Below are 20,764 nucleotides of genomic sequence, written 5' to 3'. Positions count from 1 at the left end.
CATCGAGAGACTCAATCTCCACTCCAACAAATTGATGTGGAGTTAAGTCTCTACTGTCAGGTCTGGGTAAGGAGAGGGGGACCGAATCACAGTCCAGCAGCCACTACTGCAGTCTCCTCTGAAATCCAGATACAAACTGGCAGATTCCGCTGATGGTGTGCCCACTGGGTTTTGAGGTCCCACTGCAGAACCTGCTAGTCCTACCTTGTATGCTTGGCCAGCAGGATGCAGGAAGCCAACAATCCCAGCAGCCTCAGTCATCTGTACTGAGATCTAAGACAGAGGCTGAAGCATTGGGATTATAGCCCAGATGTCCTGTACCCCTCACTGCAGAAGGCAGCATGAAACTGCACTGAATCCAGAATATCTCCGAGGAGCTGGAGCATCTGCGAAGGAGCCAGGGGTGACTTTGGCACTTTGATAGTGAAGCCCAATGATAAGAGCTTTGCTGTCATCTGGTGGTGTTCCACACTTTCAGCAGCAAGCTGTTAAGGTACAGAATGTCTGGTACCCCTGACCTCTTATGGAAACAAGTGTCTTGCAGGTTCAATGCTAACATCCAGTCTCTGCAGTTTAGTTAAGACATGACTTGGGCTATAGTGACCATCTTGAATCTGTCCTTCTGCAGGAAGGCGTTGAGAGGGCAAAGATCTCAAATACAGGGAGGGCCTCTGCCCTTCTACTGTACAAGGAAGTATCAGGAGTAACACCCCGTTCCTACTTCCAAGGTCGGGACGCTGTCTATTTGCCCTTTGGTCAAAGGGCATGCACGTCCTGCTACAAAACAGACAGATGATCCTCAGTCAGCTGCAATGATGGCGGTAGAAAGTGCAGCAGGAAGAAAGAAATAGAAGGTAGTAACCCGGATGTACACTTTGGAGGACCCTCTTGTCTGAAGTGATGGCCAACCATCCTTGGAGGAAAAACTGGATCCCACATCCGACAGAGTGACTGTTCATTGGCAAGGACACACTCAGAGGTTTTGCTGTTGTTGATGCGGTAGGGGACTGAGCTGCACATTGTCCATGCTGCCCTGGACGATGTCTGAAAATAGTGGCCTCAACCACAAACTGCCTGCTGAACCGGTGGAGGGGTCTGGCATTGGCAAAATTGAAAACACCAACCATAGCCAGGCAGAGGACGAAATTGCTGGTAGAACTGTCTAGTGGGGAAAGAAAGACTCAAGGGAATGTGCTGTGGCCCAAATCTCCTTAAACAGTTTCAGGGTCAAATTCACTTTTTCAACAAAGAGGTAAGAGCTGTCGAATGGCACGTCCATAAGGGAGGCTTGGACATCCCTGGAGAAGCCCGTAAACCTCACCCAGGCATGGTGTCAAAGTGCCACACTGGTGCCCATTGCTTGACCTAAACAGCTTGTCAGATCCAAACAAGAACGTAGGACAAATTTCATTGCATTCTGGCCATCCTGAATAGCCTGAGTAAGAGATACCGGAAGGACGTCTGGAACAACTAGTAAAACCAGCGTCACCTTGTCCCAAAGGGCATGGGAGTAGCTACTATGAAGACAGCTGACATTCACTGACATCAGATCAAAGGCTCGTAGACGAGAAAACCTGATTGCCAAATGTCTATCCGTTTTGATACACAATCAGGTGAGGTGGTAGGAAAGGCATTAGGATGGACTTTATAGGTGGATGCCTGTACCACTAAACCTTATAATCAGATACTGTATAAGAAAGGCCGGGTCCCCTGGTGCAGGACGATGGTGATGAACAACCTGCCTATTACAAAAGTCCTGAACAAGGTTTTGCCCAAGTGCTTAAAAGGGTACCTGTTAGGGGCTCATTAACCCCTTCCTGCGGCGGCTATTCCGTCACCAGCGTCAGTTGACCTGTGCTTGTGACGGAGCGGTTCCGTCATGGCCCGCCCCGCTCAATAGAACGTCAGCGCAGGCGTGAAATTCGCGCCGAGCGGGCCATGACGGAACCGCTCCGTCATCAGCACAGCTCACCCGTAGCTGATGACGGAGCGGTTCCGTCATCAGCACTTATGAGGTTGAAAGGCAGCAGGGAGTTTGTTAGGGCCTTACCTGGCTGAAGTACCTCTGTTCATACACCTCCCCTAGTGGGCAGTTGAAGCCGAACACTTCTGCTGCCTTTCACAACACATCTGAAAAGGAGGCACATTCCTCCATAGCAGAACTGGCAGGGAGGCACAACACCAGTATCTGGAGAAGTATCCAGAACACTGGCATCTTAGAGTTCTTCAGACCAGTTTTCCTCATCATATTGTGGGATAAAAATACCCCCTTCATTATTATTGTCATTGTCCGAGTCAAAACTGAAAAGAGTGTACAGAGCTTGGTCCCTACGGTGTGGTAAGGGCAAAGTGTCAGAATAGTAAGGATTGTCTATTGGTTGGCCTCTGGTTGGAGCTGGGCGTGGCCTCAGTTTTGGTGGATTCTGCTCAGAGTCGGATAGCAGAGAGTGCTGCAAATCCTCCTCCAGCATCGAAACCAAAGTGAGCACTGTAGACTATATTGAATCCAAAGCAGGCTCAAGGGACGCACATGCACCGAGAGCAGACCAATAGGTAGAAGTCTGACTGGACGACCGTCTGGATACTTGGGGATAAAGGCACGCAAGAGGGAACCGTTAAAATACCAAAAATGAGCAGCATAGCTTCTCTGAAGGCTCTACTTGCTGCAACATAGCCAACAGACCTGGAAACTCAGGCCATAGCGGGGCCCAATTCTGATTAGTTCCGGAGATCACGACTGAGACCAGATCATTGACATCAGGACTGACAACCTTACGCCCTCTGGAGTCCGAAAATGGAGGGAAGAGGCAAATTCCCGCTTCAACTTCATATGCTTTTCTTGTACTTATCCTAAGACTTTGTCCGTGACAATCTGCCATGGGACTAGGACCTTCTTTTTACTTCAACCGGTTGTGGTGTGGAGTATTTTTAGGATGGTGATCGTAAGTTTGGCCTTGCTATCACCACAGGAACTGGAGTTGTGTTCCAATCCGAGGCTCCAAAGATCTGATCTGTTTGCGACAGTCCCTACACTGTTTGAACTCTGTTTAAGGGGTGATAATTTCCCGAACGAATTGGTCTTGGAGACCAAAGAAAAGCCCCAGATTCCTCTCTGAAGGCACAGATAGAAAGGAACTGATGTCAGCACACCTGGGCGGTGCTCGTAAACGGCTCCATCTGTCACTTCAAGAGAGTAACAATGTGGCGTGGACCCTGTATGATGCCACTCACCGGAGAGCCAGAGCCCTGCTCGAAAGTTTCCCGATCCAGGCTGATGCCTGGAGAATAATCGCCAGGTGTGGTATCTGCGGTTAGACGTATCCATCAGAAGGTAGAGTATCCCCTTGAATAGCTGCTGAACGATCGGAAGCGGCTCCAATGAGGAGGGATTCAACTGCAGGTTCAGTCGTGGCTGGTCCATGTTAAAGGCCATCAGGAGCTTTATTCAATAAGGAGAAGTAAGACAATTGCAAATGCACTTTCACAGAGAGAGGACTGCTAAAGGCCCAAAACATTGTTGGTAATGTAATCACTAAAAACTGAGGTAGCTGTTTTATACTATTGTATTCTTGCTGCTGCTGCTGGTACAATAAAAAAATATACTTGGGCGGTATCAATGACTGACCTGCACTAATAAGTCTGACTTGTATTTGCGAGAGCCCTGGAAATATCTGCTTGATTCAACAGCTTTCTGCTACATGACCCTGCAGTACTCCTCCCCAAATGGTTTCTGTGTAATTTGGAAGAGTCCTTCCCTGAATAGAAAACAGAAATATTGCTATTGGAATTGTAACATAGCTGAGAGGAAAGAATGCCACAATGACCAAGCCCAAAGTGTTTAGTCTTTTACTCAATCATATCCCTGGCTTCCTTGCATCTCCCTAATGGTTATAGATCTATGTAGTCTCATTAATTCCCTAGTCAACTACAATGCCCCACTGCCCCCATGCTTCCATATAACTCTGTGCCATTTTATTCATTCCTATCTTTCTTTATTGTCTGTCTGATCGGATTATTACATCCATCAACTAGGTACAAGGCACTTTTAACACCCCTAAAAACACATGCAAGTAATATGAAATTAGACTACATTTTTTTTCTGTCTGCATGTTTAACCTAATTTGTGTAATGTGAATAGCAAATGGAAAAACTGCTGTTATGCTTGCAAGTTAGCCTCTTCCCAAGCACCATTTTAGTAGAAAAAGATATCAACACAGGAACGTTTAATTTATACTAACACTGAACAGAAGGTCCAGCTATTGCAAGACTTTAACGCAAAGAACCAGAACGATGAAAATAACTCAAAGATCCAGATCTTACAAATCTATCTGGAAGACATGGGGTTCTCAAAACTCTAACTTAGCCTAAAGAAACAGGGATTTGTGAGTTTCACTCTAACGTTCAGGAGTGTAACCTAAAGATCTAGGGGTGTAAGAACTAAAAACAAAGTCTGAGGACTCCAAACCAAAGATGCAAGGCTCTCAAAACCCAACCCCAAGGACATAGAGCTCACAGAATTCTAAACCAAAGTCGAAGCTTCTCAGAACCCTAACTCAAATACAGAGAATCCCTAAATCAAAGATTCAACAGTCTCACAACTCAACCCTATATATAAATATAGATATGTAAGAACTGTAATGTAAATATACAGATTTTCTGCAAGAGTTGCCAGCAGATCTAGAGAAAAAGTGTGTTACAACAAATATATTCAAATATAGCCCCATTTATTTGCTTTACCCTCTGTTGCATGGTCACTACACAACTGCTATTAAGCTAAAGTGTTCACAATAAAATCAGAGTAACAAGTGATGATAAATAAGGATCTTGGTGGCTTGCATTGTTCGTATGAAGGCCCCACAGAGGCTGCTACTGATGAAAATCCTGTTTTCGAAATAATGGAAGAGAGGCATGAAACAGCACAAGTTAGTGATTTTGAACAATATTATACCAGTCTTGCGGTGGTGTTGCAAGAGCTCACCACAGCTTTGGGTCCACAACCACCTCTACTGCGCTGGTAAATCCTTCGGCCATGATGACTAAAAAACCAACCAAGAACGGGAGGGGGATGTCAATGATTTGAAGGGAGAGGAGGAAAGGTCCAGTTTATAAAAGTTAACAAACAACTATCAAACAGGTGCAGGTGCCTCATCAGAGTGCAATAGAAATGGAAGCTGCTCTCTGCTCCCCTGTTCCATCATAGCCTGTTTCCTTAGTTTATTCCTCTTTGCCTGCCAAGTGGACTCCACGTGTTGCCTCACTGCCAGGTGGCTGGGGGGAAGTTTGAAACTTCACAGACTTCTTGGACAGAATTCCCAAAGTGGGTGTAAGTCAGGCGTAGTCGCATCTTCAGTTGCACCTGGGAGGGGAAAGAGTGAAATAGAGTAGAGGTAGGAAGTTAAAGGCAGGATGGAAGGGGCAGTAAGATCAAAGCAGAAGAACAGAAGCAAGAGGATGTAAATGTGAATGATGTCAGACATTATATCAGACACAAAGTGGATGTCAGCCAGATTATTGCATTAACTCATCACTGTAGGCTAAATTATCTTGCTCACTTTTTTCTGTGTGCTGGTTGTCTCGTATTCTTAGTTTCTGACCTTTTTACCACATTCATTGCTTTCCATGCACTCAACTACAATTCTTCTTGTGAAAAATCACCACATCCATTGTGCTCCCCATGCCTGAATGTCACACCCACTGCTGTCCTTGTACACATACACTCAATTCTCTTCCTGATGATCACAATCAATGTTCTTCAGGCCTTTGGTAGTTCAAACTCACTGCACTCCCAGTATCGGATTATCACACTTGCTGATCTACCAGGGTCTAATTATCACGCTTCCTCCTTGTCCTTAGTACCATAGTTACTGCTCTAACAGATCACTTATGACACTCACTGTTCCCCTTGTCTGAACTGGGGTCGCAGAGTGGGCTAAAGAACGGTGATGGATTAAACCCAGATCTTTTGACTGGGTGTGAGTGTTTGATTGATTCAGATGCTCCGTCCATCACCACCCCTTTTGTACTCACTGTTCCCCTTGCCTACATAGTACAACCAGTGCCAATCACTGTTCTTGCTGTGCCTTACAATCACATTCATGGTGCTGCATGTGTCTGATTTCACTATCATGATGCCCGAGTTTTAAACTCGCTGCTCTTCAAGTGCATGACTATCACACTGAACTCTCAATGTGTGCCTAGCAGACCATCTGCTCTTTTGTTGCCCAGTACTCACTCTTTCTCTTGGGCTTATCATCGGACACAGTGCACTTTAAACTCTTGGTGTCCATTTGTCATATTTAACGCACTTTCAGGCATCGATTACTACACTTTCTCATTTTCTTGCAACCATTATCTTACTCACTCTTGGTGGTATATTACCACATACACTAGAATTGGCACATAATAACCACATTCACTACCCTCCTGGTGCAGGAGTATATGTACCGCTCTCTCTTCTCCGAATGTCTCATTCACTGCTCTCTCTGTGCCTGGTTATTACATTCATTGCTCTCTCTGTGCCTGGTTATCACATTCATTGCTCTCTTGGTGCCTGGTTATTACATTCATTGCTCTCTCGGTGCCTGGTTATTACATTCATTGCTCTCTCAGTGCCTGGTTATCACATTCATTGCTCTCTTGGTGCCTGGTTATTACATTCATTGCTCTCTCAGTGCCTGGTTATCACATTCATTGCTCTCTTGGTGCCTGGTTATTACATTCATTGCTCACTCTGTGGCTGGTTGTTACATTTGTCTCTCGATGCCTGGTTATTACATTTATTCATCTCTTGATGCCTGGTTATTACATTAATTTCTCTTTTGGTGCCTGGTTATTACATTTATTGCTCTCTCTGTGCCTGGTTATTACATTCATTTGTCTCTCAGTGCCTGGTTAATACATTCATTTGTCTCTCGATGCCTGGTTATTACATTCATCTGTCTCTCGATGCCGGTTTATTACATTTATTGCTCTCTCGGTGCCGGTTAGTACATTCATTGCTCTCTCTGTGCCTGGTTATTACGTTTATTTGTCTCTCTGTGCCTGGTTATTACAGATTCCTGGTTATTACATTCATTTGTCTCTCGATGCCTGGTTATTACATTTATTGCTTTTTCGGTGCCTGTTATAACAATCATTGCTCTCTCTGTGCCTGGCTATTACATTCATTTGTCTCTCCTTGCCTGGTTATTACATTCATTTGTCTCTCGATGCCTGGTTATTTTATTCATTGCTCTCTCAGTGACAGATCCTCACAATCGCCGCTCTCTTTGTGCTAGAATTTTACATTCTCCATCACTTGGTGCCTTTTGATGATTATATACACTGATTCTACAGGGCCTCCTCCTCATCATCACACTCTCTCAGGGCCTGGTTACCACATTCATTGTTCTCTTTGATCATGGTTATTTCATCGCTGTACCCAAGGCTGTTTCTCACACACACACACACACACACACACTCCTCTCGGGGTCTCTGCTTCATTACCTTCTGGGGGTTCAGTATCCGTATCAGCTGAGTGATGACTCCCCCGTTGGAGGCGGGTACCACGCTGCCACTGGGGGCCTGGAGCTGCAGTTGAAGGTTCTGGAACAGAAGACAGCCTCGAGTTACACCTTTCAACTGGAGTCTGTCCTCAATGTCCTTTGCCGGACATCTTAGAAAGGCCACTTTGTTACCGCTGTATACCGTACAGACCCTGACAAACACTTTATTGACTGTCCAGACCCACCAGTCCTGGCGACCAACTGTACAAACCCACTGTGTAGTTTAAAATCACGGAGGTTCAGGATCAAAAACCCTGATCCAGAGCAGACAAAGAGCAAATGTGGAACAGAGTGTTTGAATGAGTGCACGGCGAGGATCAGATGTGATCAACTAGGGATGAGAGGTGATCGGCTAGGGATCAGAGGTGATTGGCTAAGGATCAGAGGTGATTGGCTAAGGATCAGAGGTGATCGGCTAGGTGGAAAGAACTTGGCTTTTCACATGTAGACATTCTTCCTAGTAGAAACGTAAGAGAAGTCCCAGAGATCATGCTGAAACTGTGGCCTCCACATCTTCCTCAAACCAGGGCACCACATTCACAAATCAACTCAGACTGCACACTAAAAGAGAACAGCGATTAAAGCCACTCCTGGGAAGAGGCAACCCCTACAAGCACGGTTCTGCTGCGCCTCTGGGCACTAGACAGGAAGCTTTAGTTCAGGAGTATCCAACCTTTTTTATGTGATAAGATCTACTTGTGTTCGATGAAAGTCATGGCCAGCTACTAACATTATTAGAGCTGTAATAGTGACCACATCAGACACGATTACATTAGTGGCCACCACATTTAAAATGACTAGCAGTGATAACCTCAGTGCATCAGACAGGGTCGCCACCAGTAATGAAAAAATGTCTGTCTGTTAGGATTTGTATACATGAACAATACAAAACCGACAGAGCTGCAATGCCCCTGGCACAAGTAATGATAATAGTAATGTCTTCTGGTATAATTTATCACAAAAAAATAAGGTTAAAAATGGATTTTGGAAATTCAACAAGTTTTCTGAAATAATATCAGCTCATGAGTTCTGAAAATACACGTTGAATACACCGTTTTGCCATACATACATTAATTCAACCAAGGAAACGTTTTTTAGTAGTCTGGAATGCACACAGAAGAGTTACTTACATGTAGCGTGAGAGCTACCACTAGCTCACCGGCTACTCGTTGGAGAAGCCTGTTCTAGTTTACCCGTTTGCTCCATCTGCAAAGCTGCAGCCACCCTTCCCAGCTCCCACTACCCAAAGCTATCTGAGATCCAAAATGTTTTCATCACTTGTGGCTCAGAGTTAGTTGTGCATTAACTTGCAAACATGGTTTTGCTCATTAGGGCTGTCGCCAAATAGGTTGTGAAGAAGTCTAGTTATGCTGTTGTATTTCCTGAAATAATGAACATTAGATCTAGGTTTCAAGGCTTTCTGAAGCAACGTAAATCTCAAATTCAAGCGTACTCAGTTATTACACAAAATATAGAATGCATATTTCATCACGAACACGTGCAAGTCAAAAACAAAGCAGTGTGAGAAGTTGGCCTGTCATATGATGTCCACTATATAAACGACCATTATTGATGGTAGGTTTAGACAACCTTTATAGAAAGCTATCCTAGTGGTAGCTGTGGAGAGCAGCCTTCAGGTTAAGTCTTGAAGGAATGTAAAGCAGCTTGTTTTACCAGTCTATAATCTCATGGATGATCAAATGAAAGGAGAACCACACCAGGTATATATAAAAATATATATATTTATTCTAAAACACACCCCTCTAGTCTCCTTATGAGGCTAGAGGCAAAAGTACAATACAAGAACTTAAATAGCACACAGTAAATGAGCGCAGTATACGTTTTGCCCTAGGGGCCTCACAAACCATATACTATGAAAGTGGTATAAGAACCACAAGAGAGATAGAAGCAAGGCCTAGGGCCTGTAGAATGGCTGGGGCAACTAAGAACCGCCCAAGGTAGGGACGCAGGAGACCCACGGGGGACGCGTGCAGAGTGTAAACACAGCCGTGAATCACCATTAACTTCTATGGCGAAAGTTAAAGTTACAATTTTAAAGAATAAGGACACTTGGGAGCGGACTAAGATAAAACCCCTTCGGTACTGGACACTTCGAGAGTCAAGACCCACAGGAGCACCGAAGTACTTGTGTTACCTCACCCAGGGAACCCGGGTGCATAGGTGTCTTTTCGTGTTGGGTTTGTCGTTGTTTCCAATGGAAAGCTGAAAAGAAGTGCTGCAGGGGACCAGGTGAAAAGTGTCCGGATGGATCAAAGGGTGGATCGGAGATCTGAAGAACCTTAAAGCAGAGGGGACAGAGTCTGGGTCACTAGCCAGTGAGAAGGCGACAAAGAGATGCCAGCCGATGTCTGGTGATTTCAGGTGATGTAGGTGAAGCTTGACTCTTCAGCCACGAGCACCAGGAGGCGTCGACGACAACCAGAAGCTGGATTCGAGCTGTCCCACGTCGGATGTCGAGTGCTGCAGCGTCGGTATCTGGATTGGACCCAACACGCCTTGGCAACAGCAACCCAAGCAGAATGGAAAGATTGGCTTTGGTGCAGACCTGCAAGGTCTGAGGGACTCACCCTTTGGAGGGGAGTCAGTGCATGTCTGGGGCAACCAGGTAAGCCCAAGGAATAAAGGGATCCACTAGTCAACTATCAGTGGAGATATAATCTCTCAAAAGAAATATTTTCTCATAGGTGCCGAGCGCTACGTGGAATAATTAAAACGACTACCTATTTTAGAAAAAGAAAGGAAATTTGTCTTTGCTCCTGTGGTATTTGTATTTCCCATTTCTGGAAATACATAGATATTCATTTTTACTTATCGCTTATATTTTTCCAAACAAATATTTCTTTTGAGAGATTATATCTCCACTGGTAGTTGTAATCTATAGTCTTTCTTCGCGTTTAACTCCGCCTTCGTCACCATGTGACCACGTCAATTGCTTTCACCTGTCTAGATAAAAAGACGCGCATAGTACGGCCTTTCCAATTTTACTACGGAAACTCGTTCAAGACATCTGCTCGCCTCCACGCGCCAGGATTTTTAATATCAAAAGGTACGTAGATTAGATAAATCTAGACTGTAGTGCGATAAGGTAAAATAGCCCTTCCAAGTCAAGCTCTAAAATAACGCTTCATAATTCGTTAGTTTCAGGTCCTGACCCGGTGTTTATATCCTTGACACTCGGCAGAATCTGAACACTCTCTGTTGAAGCCTCATCACGGCTACGTCAGAAGGTACGCAGACGAGAATACTTTCTCGTTGAGAAAGTAAGTCGGATTCATGCTGCTTCTCTGCTTTTAAGAAAATACATACTAATGCAGCATTGTATATTTCTTTGGTTTCAGTACTGCGCTGTAATAATAGCTATACATCGAGCCCAGCGTGCTGTACTTTGAAGTTTCAATACGGCTTTTTCAAACCGTCATTACACCACCACCATGGATCCTAAGCTTGCAAAAATTCACTGGCTCGGTAAGACCACTGCCGGCATTTCGAATACCATCTGTGTTTTAGTCCATATACGAAGTGCTAAGATGTGCCTTCATTTTTTACAGCTTAAGTTTGTGTTGAACCAGAAGTCAAAATTAAAGCTTAAAACATTCCGTGGAGGCGACGAGATCAAACGTTTTTTATCAGGTAAATGAGCCTCGACATACTTGATATATCAAGTATGTGGAGAAGTGTGGCTCAGGGGTTAGAGGCGGCAGACCCGGAAGCTGAGATCGGCCCTGGACCAGGGTTCAATTCCCCGCCTCGGCGGGTCTTGGGCTCAAATATTCCACAGACTCGATAATTCTCGCTCCGGTGCCTTCTCAACTCACGGGTTCACACTCTGCGACTCTGGGCAATAGCTTGCTTAATCTCCACAACGGCCCCTCGCGGCGGGATGCCTGGCTTTCACCTTGTGGATACCCTGCCGGGGTTATCTCACAGGGGAATACCAGGACGGGTTCCCTAAGCAAGCGCCGGGAAACCCTTTGTGGGTAGCTGTGCGCTATATAAGCTCAAATACATTTACATACATACATTTACAAGCAACCTGAAGCACTCAACTTCATTTAAGTTAATGTACAAGCTTTACCTATATACATACATCGTGTTATATTTTTTGCAGGTCATTTATTTCGATCACCGTTCCATTACCGGCCGAAATATATCCAAATATAAACTTAAAACAAGAAACAGGGACTTGCCATACAATTGCCGCCCTTTAGGTATGCTTTCCCCCAAACTTAGACATTAAAAGTAATTATGTTGTGCTGTAGCGTTTCATTTTGAATTTATAATATATTGCAGAATTCCACCCTCTTGAACACGTCACTCTCTATCATCAAGTATCTAGCAGAAACTCTACCCCCTTGACAACGACCGGCATGATCGTAGTGATTTAGCTATAGGTAAGTATAATAATAAAAGCTATTATTACAATTGGTACATGATACAGTATTCATCTTCTATCCCTAGATTTAAAACCATGTATTTTCTTAAACATACAACAAATAAGAAGAAATTCAGGGGCCCTTTATAAAATATGATCCTGACCTTAAGAGATAAATGTCATAATAATTACAAAGAATAATGAATATTCTGATGAAAAAAGCTTTGGTTGTTAATCATTTTAAACCAATATGACACCGAAAAATCTATAAGGGACGCTAGAGGTGTAGGCTTAGCTTAGCCTATACAGGAAACTAACCACAAATGTCCAGAATGATAGAGTCCCTCTATAATATTTTCTGTCATACTATTTTTCCTATTGTTGTCATTTTTCTTAATTTTTCTAGTCTTTTCACATCTGATCTTTCATCACCATTTCTATAATAATTTTTCTGTGACCTTTAATATCCATTCCTTGTGCTTTATTTTTGGGTTATAGAATAAATTTATCAATGTCTGTGTAGTTGTTCATCCTGTAATTAACAACTCATCGTTATTATATTCTCTCGTTCAAGTTATTCTAAGTCAACCCCTTGACTTAGAGTAGAGGCCTTTATCTCTCTCTTTATCAATAGAGTACTTGATTGCTTTAAATATGGGACTCAGCTATTCTGCACAGTTTCCTTTTTCAATATATTTTTAAAAAAAACTGGTTTACAAGAATATAATTATGTATTACCGTGCAAATTTTGTATGTTATTTATTTATTTTTATGTGTAACATGCATTATGTCTGAATGTTTTATTTTTTCCTGTTAAATCAATAGGAACTTTTAACCTGTATACTAAACTGTATTTTTAATTCACAGAAAATTGTATTCTGTCTTGAGAAAGGCGCTGGCCGCCGAAACGCGCGTCGACACACAACTGATATCTCCTTGTAAAAGAATTCACAAATGTTTTTCATTTTTAATTCATGTCTATTTTGTAATTTCTAAAGTGTTTTAGAAATGTTTTATTAAAATTCCTGTATTTTTTTTGTGATACACATGTCATTGTTTTTGCTCTATGAATTATAAAATAAATTGTTTAATAAAATTAAGTAATTAATTGGAAGCTGTTCAGTCTTAGTCCTTGTCCTGCCACCATCGTGTGGGCAATCTACTGTTTCCGCCTAGGTTGCTTTTTTCACTGTGAAGTCTCTGTTCCAGCAGCAGAAGAGTTCAGGTGAACTTGGCCATAAGGATGGCTTTTACCTCTTTCTTAAAAAGTACTGTGGAGGAGATACGCCTGGTTTCAGGAGGGAGTGCATTCCAGATCCTGGGCGCCATTCCTGAGAAGGAGCGTTTGCATGTTTTTTCCTTCCGGAATCTACGAGGTTTCAGGAGTAGATTTTTTGTACTTCTATTGGATCTCGAGCCTCCAGATATAGTCAGTTTTTGGGTGAGGTAGCTGGGTGACTTGTGGTGTACGGCCGAGTGTGTCATAACGGCTATTTTCAGCTGTATTCTGGCCTTAAAGAGCAGCCAGTTTAGGGATTTTAAATCAGGGGATATGTGCGAGTGTTTCCTAGAACCAGTGATGAGTCTCGCAGCAGCGTTCAAGGAGGCTCTTAGGGGAGCGGTTGTTGAAAGGGGGAGACCGCTAAGGGTCACAATTCCGTAGTCTATGCGAGAGATGACTAGGGCCTGTACAGCAGTTTGGAAGTCCTTAGCTGGGAGGAAAGGTTTAAGTTTCCTCAAAGTGTTGACTTGGAAGTTAGCTCCTTTAGTGGCTTTGCTAATGTGCTGCTGCATGTTGAGCTTGGCATCCAGTGTAATGCCTAAGGATTTCGCAGATTCCACAATGGTGGGTTGGACATTGAGCGCAGTTAACTGATTGAGCCAGGTTTGGGTGATGGCAATTTTCGTGGGAGGTGAGATCAGAAGGAACTCAGTTTTCAGCACATTTAATTTGAGGTGATTATCGGCCAGCCATGATTGAGTGTTTCTGAGTGTGGAGTTCAGAAGCTTGATGTCTTCCGGGCATTTTAGCTTACATATGGAAGTGTACATTAGATGCTTGAAGCAAGGTGGTGAGTGGTTCCATGACGAGGTTGAACAATGTGGGGGATAGGGAGGATTCTTGTGGGACGCCTAAAGTTACCGGCACTGGTGAAGACAGCTTGTTGTTGATCTTGAACTTCTGAGACCGGTTATGTAGGAAGGAAGTGAACCATTTGAGAACAGTCCCGGATAGACCCATTCTGGTATTTAGCAGCTCCAGTAGGTTCTCATGTTTGACAGTGTCAAAAGCAGAGGAGAGGTCAAGAAGGATGAGGAGGCAGGAATCGTTGCGATCGAGGATTTGGAGAGCGTCGTCAATTATGTGAGTCATAGTCGTTTCCGTGCTGTGTTTCGCTCGGAAGCCTGATTGATGAGGGTTGAGGAGGTCAAACTGATCAATGTGTTTTGTCAGTTGGAGTTGTACACATTTTTCCAGAAGCTTGGCCAAGGTGGGGATATTGGTGATAGGGCGGTAGTTGTTCAGGTCAGCCGGGTCAGCTGTAGGTTTCTTGAGTATAGGTGTGACTTGTCCCACCTTGAGGGAGTCTGGGATGAGGCCTTGTTGAAGGGAGCTGTTAATGATTTTGGTCCAGAGTGGGAGGAGCAGGGGGGTGAAGTCTTTCACAGCATTAGCAGGTAGGGGGTCAGTGAAGTTATTAGAGGGCTTCAAGGTACTGAGCAGTTTGTGAATTGCCTCTTCAGTGTAGGTGTCGAATGACGCCCATGATGGGTTGTTTTTAGGGTGAGTGGTAGTCATGCTGGTGGGGCTGGAGTATCGGGTTGCATCATTGAGAAGATCACTTCTTATGTTGTCGGTCTTTAGCTTAAAGAAAGCAGCAAAGTCATCACAGTGTGGAATATCGCTTGTTGCTCTGTTTGATTGAGAGGGTTGCATTTTGGTTTGAGATTTGACTAGGTCGAACAGTTTTCTTGGTCGGTTTTTTGCTTGGTCCAGCTGAAGGCTAAAGAAGTCTGATTTTGCGTGCTTGATTTTCCTAAAGTAGGCATTTCTCTTGTTTTTTAGCCTTTTTAGGTGCAGTGCTGAGGGGTCAGATCTCCAAGTGCGCTCTGCCATTCGCAAAGCACGTCTGTCTTCATTGAGTCTGCCATCATACCAAGGGTTCGAATTCTTGGTGGAGACTCTTTTCAGTTGCAGGGGGGCAGCTTCATTGATTATTGAGTTCATAGAATCGAGATAGAGGTCGGTCAATGATTGAACATCAGGGGCGCCCGCAGGGGGAAGGAGGAGACTGCAAGTGTGAGGAGGCAGGGAGTTCGGGTTGAGATTCTTCATGTCCCTTTTCCAGGTCTTGGATTTGGTGGGTTGAGCCGTGTTAGGTTTTACTTTTTCGTTGATGAAGAAAGTGATAATGTGGTGGTCTGACCAGTCACAGGGTTGGATCGACCCTAATTGGGTAGCGTCCTCTTTGGCGATGATGAGGTCGAGGATCGATCCTTTGTCGTGTGTCGGGCTGTTACAGATTTGGGTGAGGTCAAGCGCATTGAGGAAAGTTTGAGACTATTCACCACTGCGTCTTTCTGATCGTTCCAGTGGAGATTGAAGTCATCCAGGTAAATTTGAGTGATCTGCCCACCGGCATTGGATGAGATAGTGTCCATGAGTTCTTGGGTGAAGGTGAGGTTGTCCCTGGGCGGGTGGTAGATGACATGTAAAGAGCATACAGGTTTGCCCTCGCTGGAGATATCAAGGCAGAAGAGTTCACAGGAAGTGAGGGAGGGGGAGGTGACATTGGTAACAGAGAGGTTGCTCCTAAAAATGCATGCGATTCCACCGCCCGTCTTGCCGGTCCTGTCGAGCCTAATGATGTGGTAATTGGGGGGGGGACTAGTATGTCCATTATAGGCGTTGAAGTTTCAGTTAGCCACGTTTCAGTCAGAATGGCTAGGTCGAGGTCCAATGCTATGATGAGATCCGCAATGTCGGAGGAGTGTCTCGGGCCGATCTACAGTTGAGTAGGATGCATTTGAGTCTGGGGGTGAGAAGGGTGGTCGAGTGTTCTAGAGAGAGGGGGACTTTTCTGAGATTATTGGGGACGGAACATCTGTTGCTCAGAGTGGGGGGCCTAAGGGGATTTGTGAGGATTGTGGGAATGGAGAGATGTGTAGCGGTTGTGTGTTTTAAGGGACCAGGGCCGAATGAACGAAGGAGGGTGCATAGGTCGTGGTCCGAGAGGGGGTTGAGGGCGCGACGGGGGCGTGTGTGATTGCGGGCGGGGATAGAGGGCCAACGCGGGGAGTATGATTTGAGAGGGTATGTGGGGTGGGTGGGGGGCTTGTTGTGTGAGCGAGCGGTGGTAGGTAGGGGTTGTCTGGTGAGTGTGGTAAGAAGATCTTTGATGGTGTGGAGCTCTTCTTTGAGTTGAGAGAGGGTGGATATAATCATGTCCAGAGGTGGGTTGGGGATGGTGTGGGGGATGGGCGCCGTGGGTGAGTCGTTGATTAGGGAGCTGGAAAGGGGACTGGCTAGGGAGGGGGGGGATATGCTAGCGTTGGTACAGGGCTCTGAGGTAATAGTGAGTGGGGTGTCATTCGATGGGTGTGAGAGAATGTGGGTGAGGGGTGTGGATGGGGAAGGTGGGATGTTGGAGGCATAGGTGGGGGAGCTGGTGAGGGGCGGAGCAGGTGAGTTGAGGGATGGGGGAGGCTGGAAACAATGGGGGTGTGAGGAGGGTATTGGGGGCTGAGAGTGGGGGGGAGTGAGGAGGAGGGGTTGAGGTAGGGGAGGTGGTGTGTTCTGCGACATTGGCTGGGAGAGTGTGGTAGTGGGGGTTAAGCGTGGGAGGGGAGACAGGGTGAGAGATGGACCTGCCGCGGGGCGGGGGGGATAAGTTCCGGCCGATGGAGGGTTCTGCGATACTCATAGGAGGTGAGAGTTGGGGGGTGGAGAAGGTGGGGGTATGGAGGATGTATGAGGGGGAGAAATCTCCGCCATTGGGTGAGGGGCGTGGAGAGGTTATATCAGGTAGGTGACTGACTACAGCGCTGGGGATGTATGAGGGGGAGTAGTCTTCGCGCGTGGATGAGAGGTGTGGTGAGTTAACAACGGGTGGGTGTCTGATTACATCGCTGGGGGGATGGGAGAGGTGCGTGTCGTTCAGCTGATGTGCTAGGATAGGCGTAATCTGTTTAGCACTTGATTATAGTCAACTCATTTTCAAATATTGTCATTATATTAAACATGACTATATATTTGTGTTTCAGCATCTGTGTATAAATACATAAAACCAATCAGAATCTTTGTATAATACACATTGTGAAAAACAGCAAAAAAGTTCTCCCGACCGGCAAACAACTCATGTAAAATTTTGACTGCGAAAAGTGCTATGTGCTAAGTGCAAAAACTATCAAAGTGCATGTACGTAACCATTATGTGAAAAAAAGGTTAAAATTAGAAAAAACTGTGCATTCGACTGGGAAGGAAGCTCTAATAATCGGTTAATTCGAGGTCCATCTGGCTTATAAATCTTTGTATGCCCATAACATGTTGAGGAAACACCCTATTCTTCTAACACATTATTTTGACCATATTTACAGGCAAGTGTAGAGGTCTTCCGTAGCGTTCAAGCCGCCTAGAAATTTAGAATCTAAATCAAGAATGTATCTTGTTTCCAATCTAAGTAACATCCTTCCCCGATTGCCCCCTCTCCTATTGGGTGGTACAGAATCAATTAAATAATAAGTCAGGTCCTCCGGATGAGAGTTGTGACATTCACCAAAATGTTGTGCCACGGGTATGCTGTGTCTTGGTTTTTGATGGCTCGAATGTGCTGGAGTATCCTTTTGTGGCCCTGAAATATAGAACTTCCTACATATTGTAAGCCACAAGAACACTCCAGCACATAGACGAAATGGTCAGTCCTGCAAGTCAGTAATTTTGTGATAGTTCTTTCCCGATTGCCACAAGGGATACTATATGTAGTTTTGTTGGTGCCATATTGGCAGGCTTTACACAACTCGCATTAGTAAAATCCTTTTCGTTGAGTAAACCAAGATGTACCAATTTGGTTCTCAAGATTGTTTTTGACCAAACTATCCCTCGTAGCAGGTGCCCTGCTGTATGTGATGGGCAAGTACTTTGGCAAAAGGTGGCCTATGGAGGGATCATTAAGAACTATAGGCCAATTTCTTTTGATATGTTTGATAGCCTTTTCCTGCTTGCTGAACGAAATCCTTCCCCTTGTCATTGTAGTCGGTCATGGCCATAGACTGTTTCTTTTCTTGTGCCTTTGACTTAGCTAATAAGTCGAATTTAGCTAGTGCACTGATTTTGGTGATTGCCGTGTTGATTCACTTTTTGGAATAGCCTCACTCTAGAAACCTCTCTTTGCTCGCCTGTTGTACTACTATTAGGTCATCATTATTGCTGCATATTCTCTTCAATCTTACCATCTCCCCTTAGGGGATGCTATAAATGAGATGACGTGGGTGGGAGCTCGTAGCATGCAACACCGAGTTGCCTGCAGTTTTTTTCCTGTAAGATTTAGTTTCTATCTGGTTATTCTTGACATAGACTAGTACATCCAAAAAGCTCACCATCTCTGCACTAATGGTTGCGGTAAAATTCAGATTAATATCATTGTTGTTGAGCCTCTCAATGAACTCTTGTGCATTTCAATGGGTCCCCAGACAAATTACAAAGAGATCATCTATGTAACGTAGCCAAAGCTCAACATTTTTTTTAAAATAGACTTCATGTGTGATTTTCAGTACCAGCTCCTCCCACCAGCCCATGTGGATACGGCATAGCTAGGGAAGAAACTGGCACCCATTGCTGCCCCTCGTAATTGCTGGTAAAGTGCATTTTGAAACATAAAAACATTATTATACAGACAGAATTCCACCATATTAACTAACATTTTGTTATGTTGTTGCATTTGAGTTGGTCTGCCATTTAAGTAATGTTGGTGGGCCCAGTAGTCCAGCCAGGCTCTGCACTTCACTGGAGTTGATGTGTAGATGTGAAACTCCAATACCTTGTGCAGACCTTTTTATTTTTCTAATAGGTGTAATTGCTCTTGCTCACTTGTTGAGCCTCTATTAAAAAAAATTCTTGGTGAAGTTAGGGGAAGCCAGTAATATCAATATTAAAATAGCATACTCTGTGTTCCCTTATTTTTTCCCAGCAAGGCATCTTGTGTCAACGTTATTCATTATGTAATATGTTTATTTTTTATCACAATGCCCTAATTTATCATTCCAAAGACTTTAGGACAAATAATTAGGTAAAACAGGAGTAAGAAAGTGGTAACTACATGTTCTACAGACTGGCATGCATAATGTGAAACCAGAAAACCTTGTATAAATATTTGCTTCTGACTGACTATGTTGTTTGATCTTAGGCAATCACCTTTTCTTTTCCTTATCACATGGGACACCTTGAAATACATCCTTTGAGGGAGTGCACTGCACAAAACATCAAGTGAACATGGTTTAGTAGACTCGTGTTACTCTGTCTATAATAGCACCCTAGACCTCATATGGTGGGGCACATAACAATTGAATTCCCACTGTCTTGGATAAGTAAAGGAATATTCATCAATGCAGTTGGGGTGAGGGCATGAATGTAGCTAATTTATGTTTTGAACCAATCACTGCTACCCAATGCAATGGTATAAACTAATATATATTTAAATGCAATGCATTCCATAAAGAAATACAGTATTTTCAATGTTAAAGAGCCTTTTTCAAATATGACTTGATCTGTGTTGTACAACCCTTTTCTCTGTGTATTTACATCCTTTCTTTATCTAGAATCAATATGTGTTTACCTACCCTTTTTTTTCTTTCCTCATTAAAGCTGGCCGTGTCAGTGAGTCAAAAGAAGAAGCTTAGCAAGAGGACTTCATTTCCCATTGCCCGTCTGCACAGGAAGGGACATCACTGGTTTTCCACCCACTGTACCCTGGGCTTCTCCTAGGACCTATTTATTGGCAGCTGCACCATGGGCACCCAGCAGGCGTGTTGCTGGCGTACCAAAGGCAAGCCTGTCTGCACCCATTTGTGCGTGAATCACGCCCAGCGCCGGGAACACTGGTCTTCCCCTTTACCCACCGATACTTCACTGCGCTCCTCCATGCTCTTAACCCTAGCTATCACTCCCCACACTGCTGCTACACTGAAGCAAACAACACGAAAGGGGAGTTCACATACACCTCTTGCAAGTTCTCATGCAGTCTCCCATACGCACAAGTTACTTACCTTCGGTAACGATATATCTGTAAGAAACAGTAGTTAGTATTATATTCCTTACCTTAGAATATCCCCAGGTGTCAGACTGGATCCGGAAACTTTTGCGTAGCAGTACCCCTGCGCATCGGTAGGCGTCGTCTGCGGCTCCGCGTCCGTCGTCGCCGCTGGGATGACGTCGCTGGAGTACTTAGACGCCGCCCTCGCGCGCTGACGTCAGTTCTTTTACACAGCTTTTCCGCGCCAGAAACGCAGAGCCATGATAAAAACCAATACTGGTGCCATGAAACTAGGGCCCTGAAAGGGGATGACCTTAACCCTAGATATTGGTTCGCAGAACGGGGAGGATGGGTGGGGCGGTAAGGAATCTAATACGAACTACTGTTTCTTACAGATATTTCGTTACAGAAGGTAAGTAACTTGTGCATCTGAAAGAAACAGGTTAGTATTAGATTGCTTACCTTAGAATAGATACCCCAGCAATACCAACCCCGGAGGTGGGTCTGCGAACTGATAATCACACCAGAAAGTCCTGGAGGGCGGAACGGCCAAAGAAGCCATCCCTCCGGACTTGGCT

General features: G+C 44.5%; 1 protein-coding gene across 4 annotated transcripts in view; it reads right to left on the bottom strand.

Moving 5' to 3' along the window:
- Positions 1-4,707: 4,707 nt before the first annotated feature.
- AP1G2 (adaptor related protein complex 1 subunit gamma 2) overlaps positions 4,708-20,764 on the bottom strand; it is a 130,068-nt gene continuing 114,011 nt past the window's right edge. For all 4 annotated transcript variants that reach the window (XM_086923703.1, XM_086923705.1, XM_086923704.1 and 1 more), the window contains exons 21-22: positions 7,486-7,584; positions 4,708-5,356 (exon numbers count right to left, since the gene is read on the bottom strand). In XM_086923703.1, coding sequence (XP_086779829.1) covers positions 5,255-5,356; positions 7,486-7,584 — 201 coding nt within the window. In that variant the 3' untranslated portion in view covers positions 4,708-5,254. The remainder of the gene's footprint in view (positions 5,357-7,485; positions 7,585-20,764) is intronic.

This window comes from Lissotriton vulgaris, chromosome 5, assembly GCF_964263255.1.
Source record: "Lissotriton vulgaris chromosome 5, aLisVul1.2, whole genome shotgun sequence".
Taxonomy (NCBI): Eukaryota; Metazoa; Chordata; class Amphibia; order Caudata; family Salamandridae; genus Lissotriton; species Lissotriton vulgaris.
The sequence above is the reverse complement of the archived record's forward strand: the minus strand, read 5'-3'. Positions and strand labels throughout refer to the sequence as shown.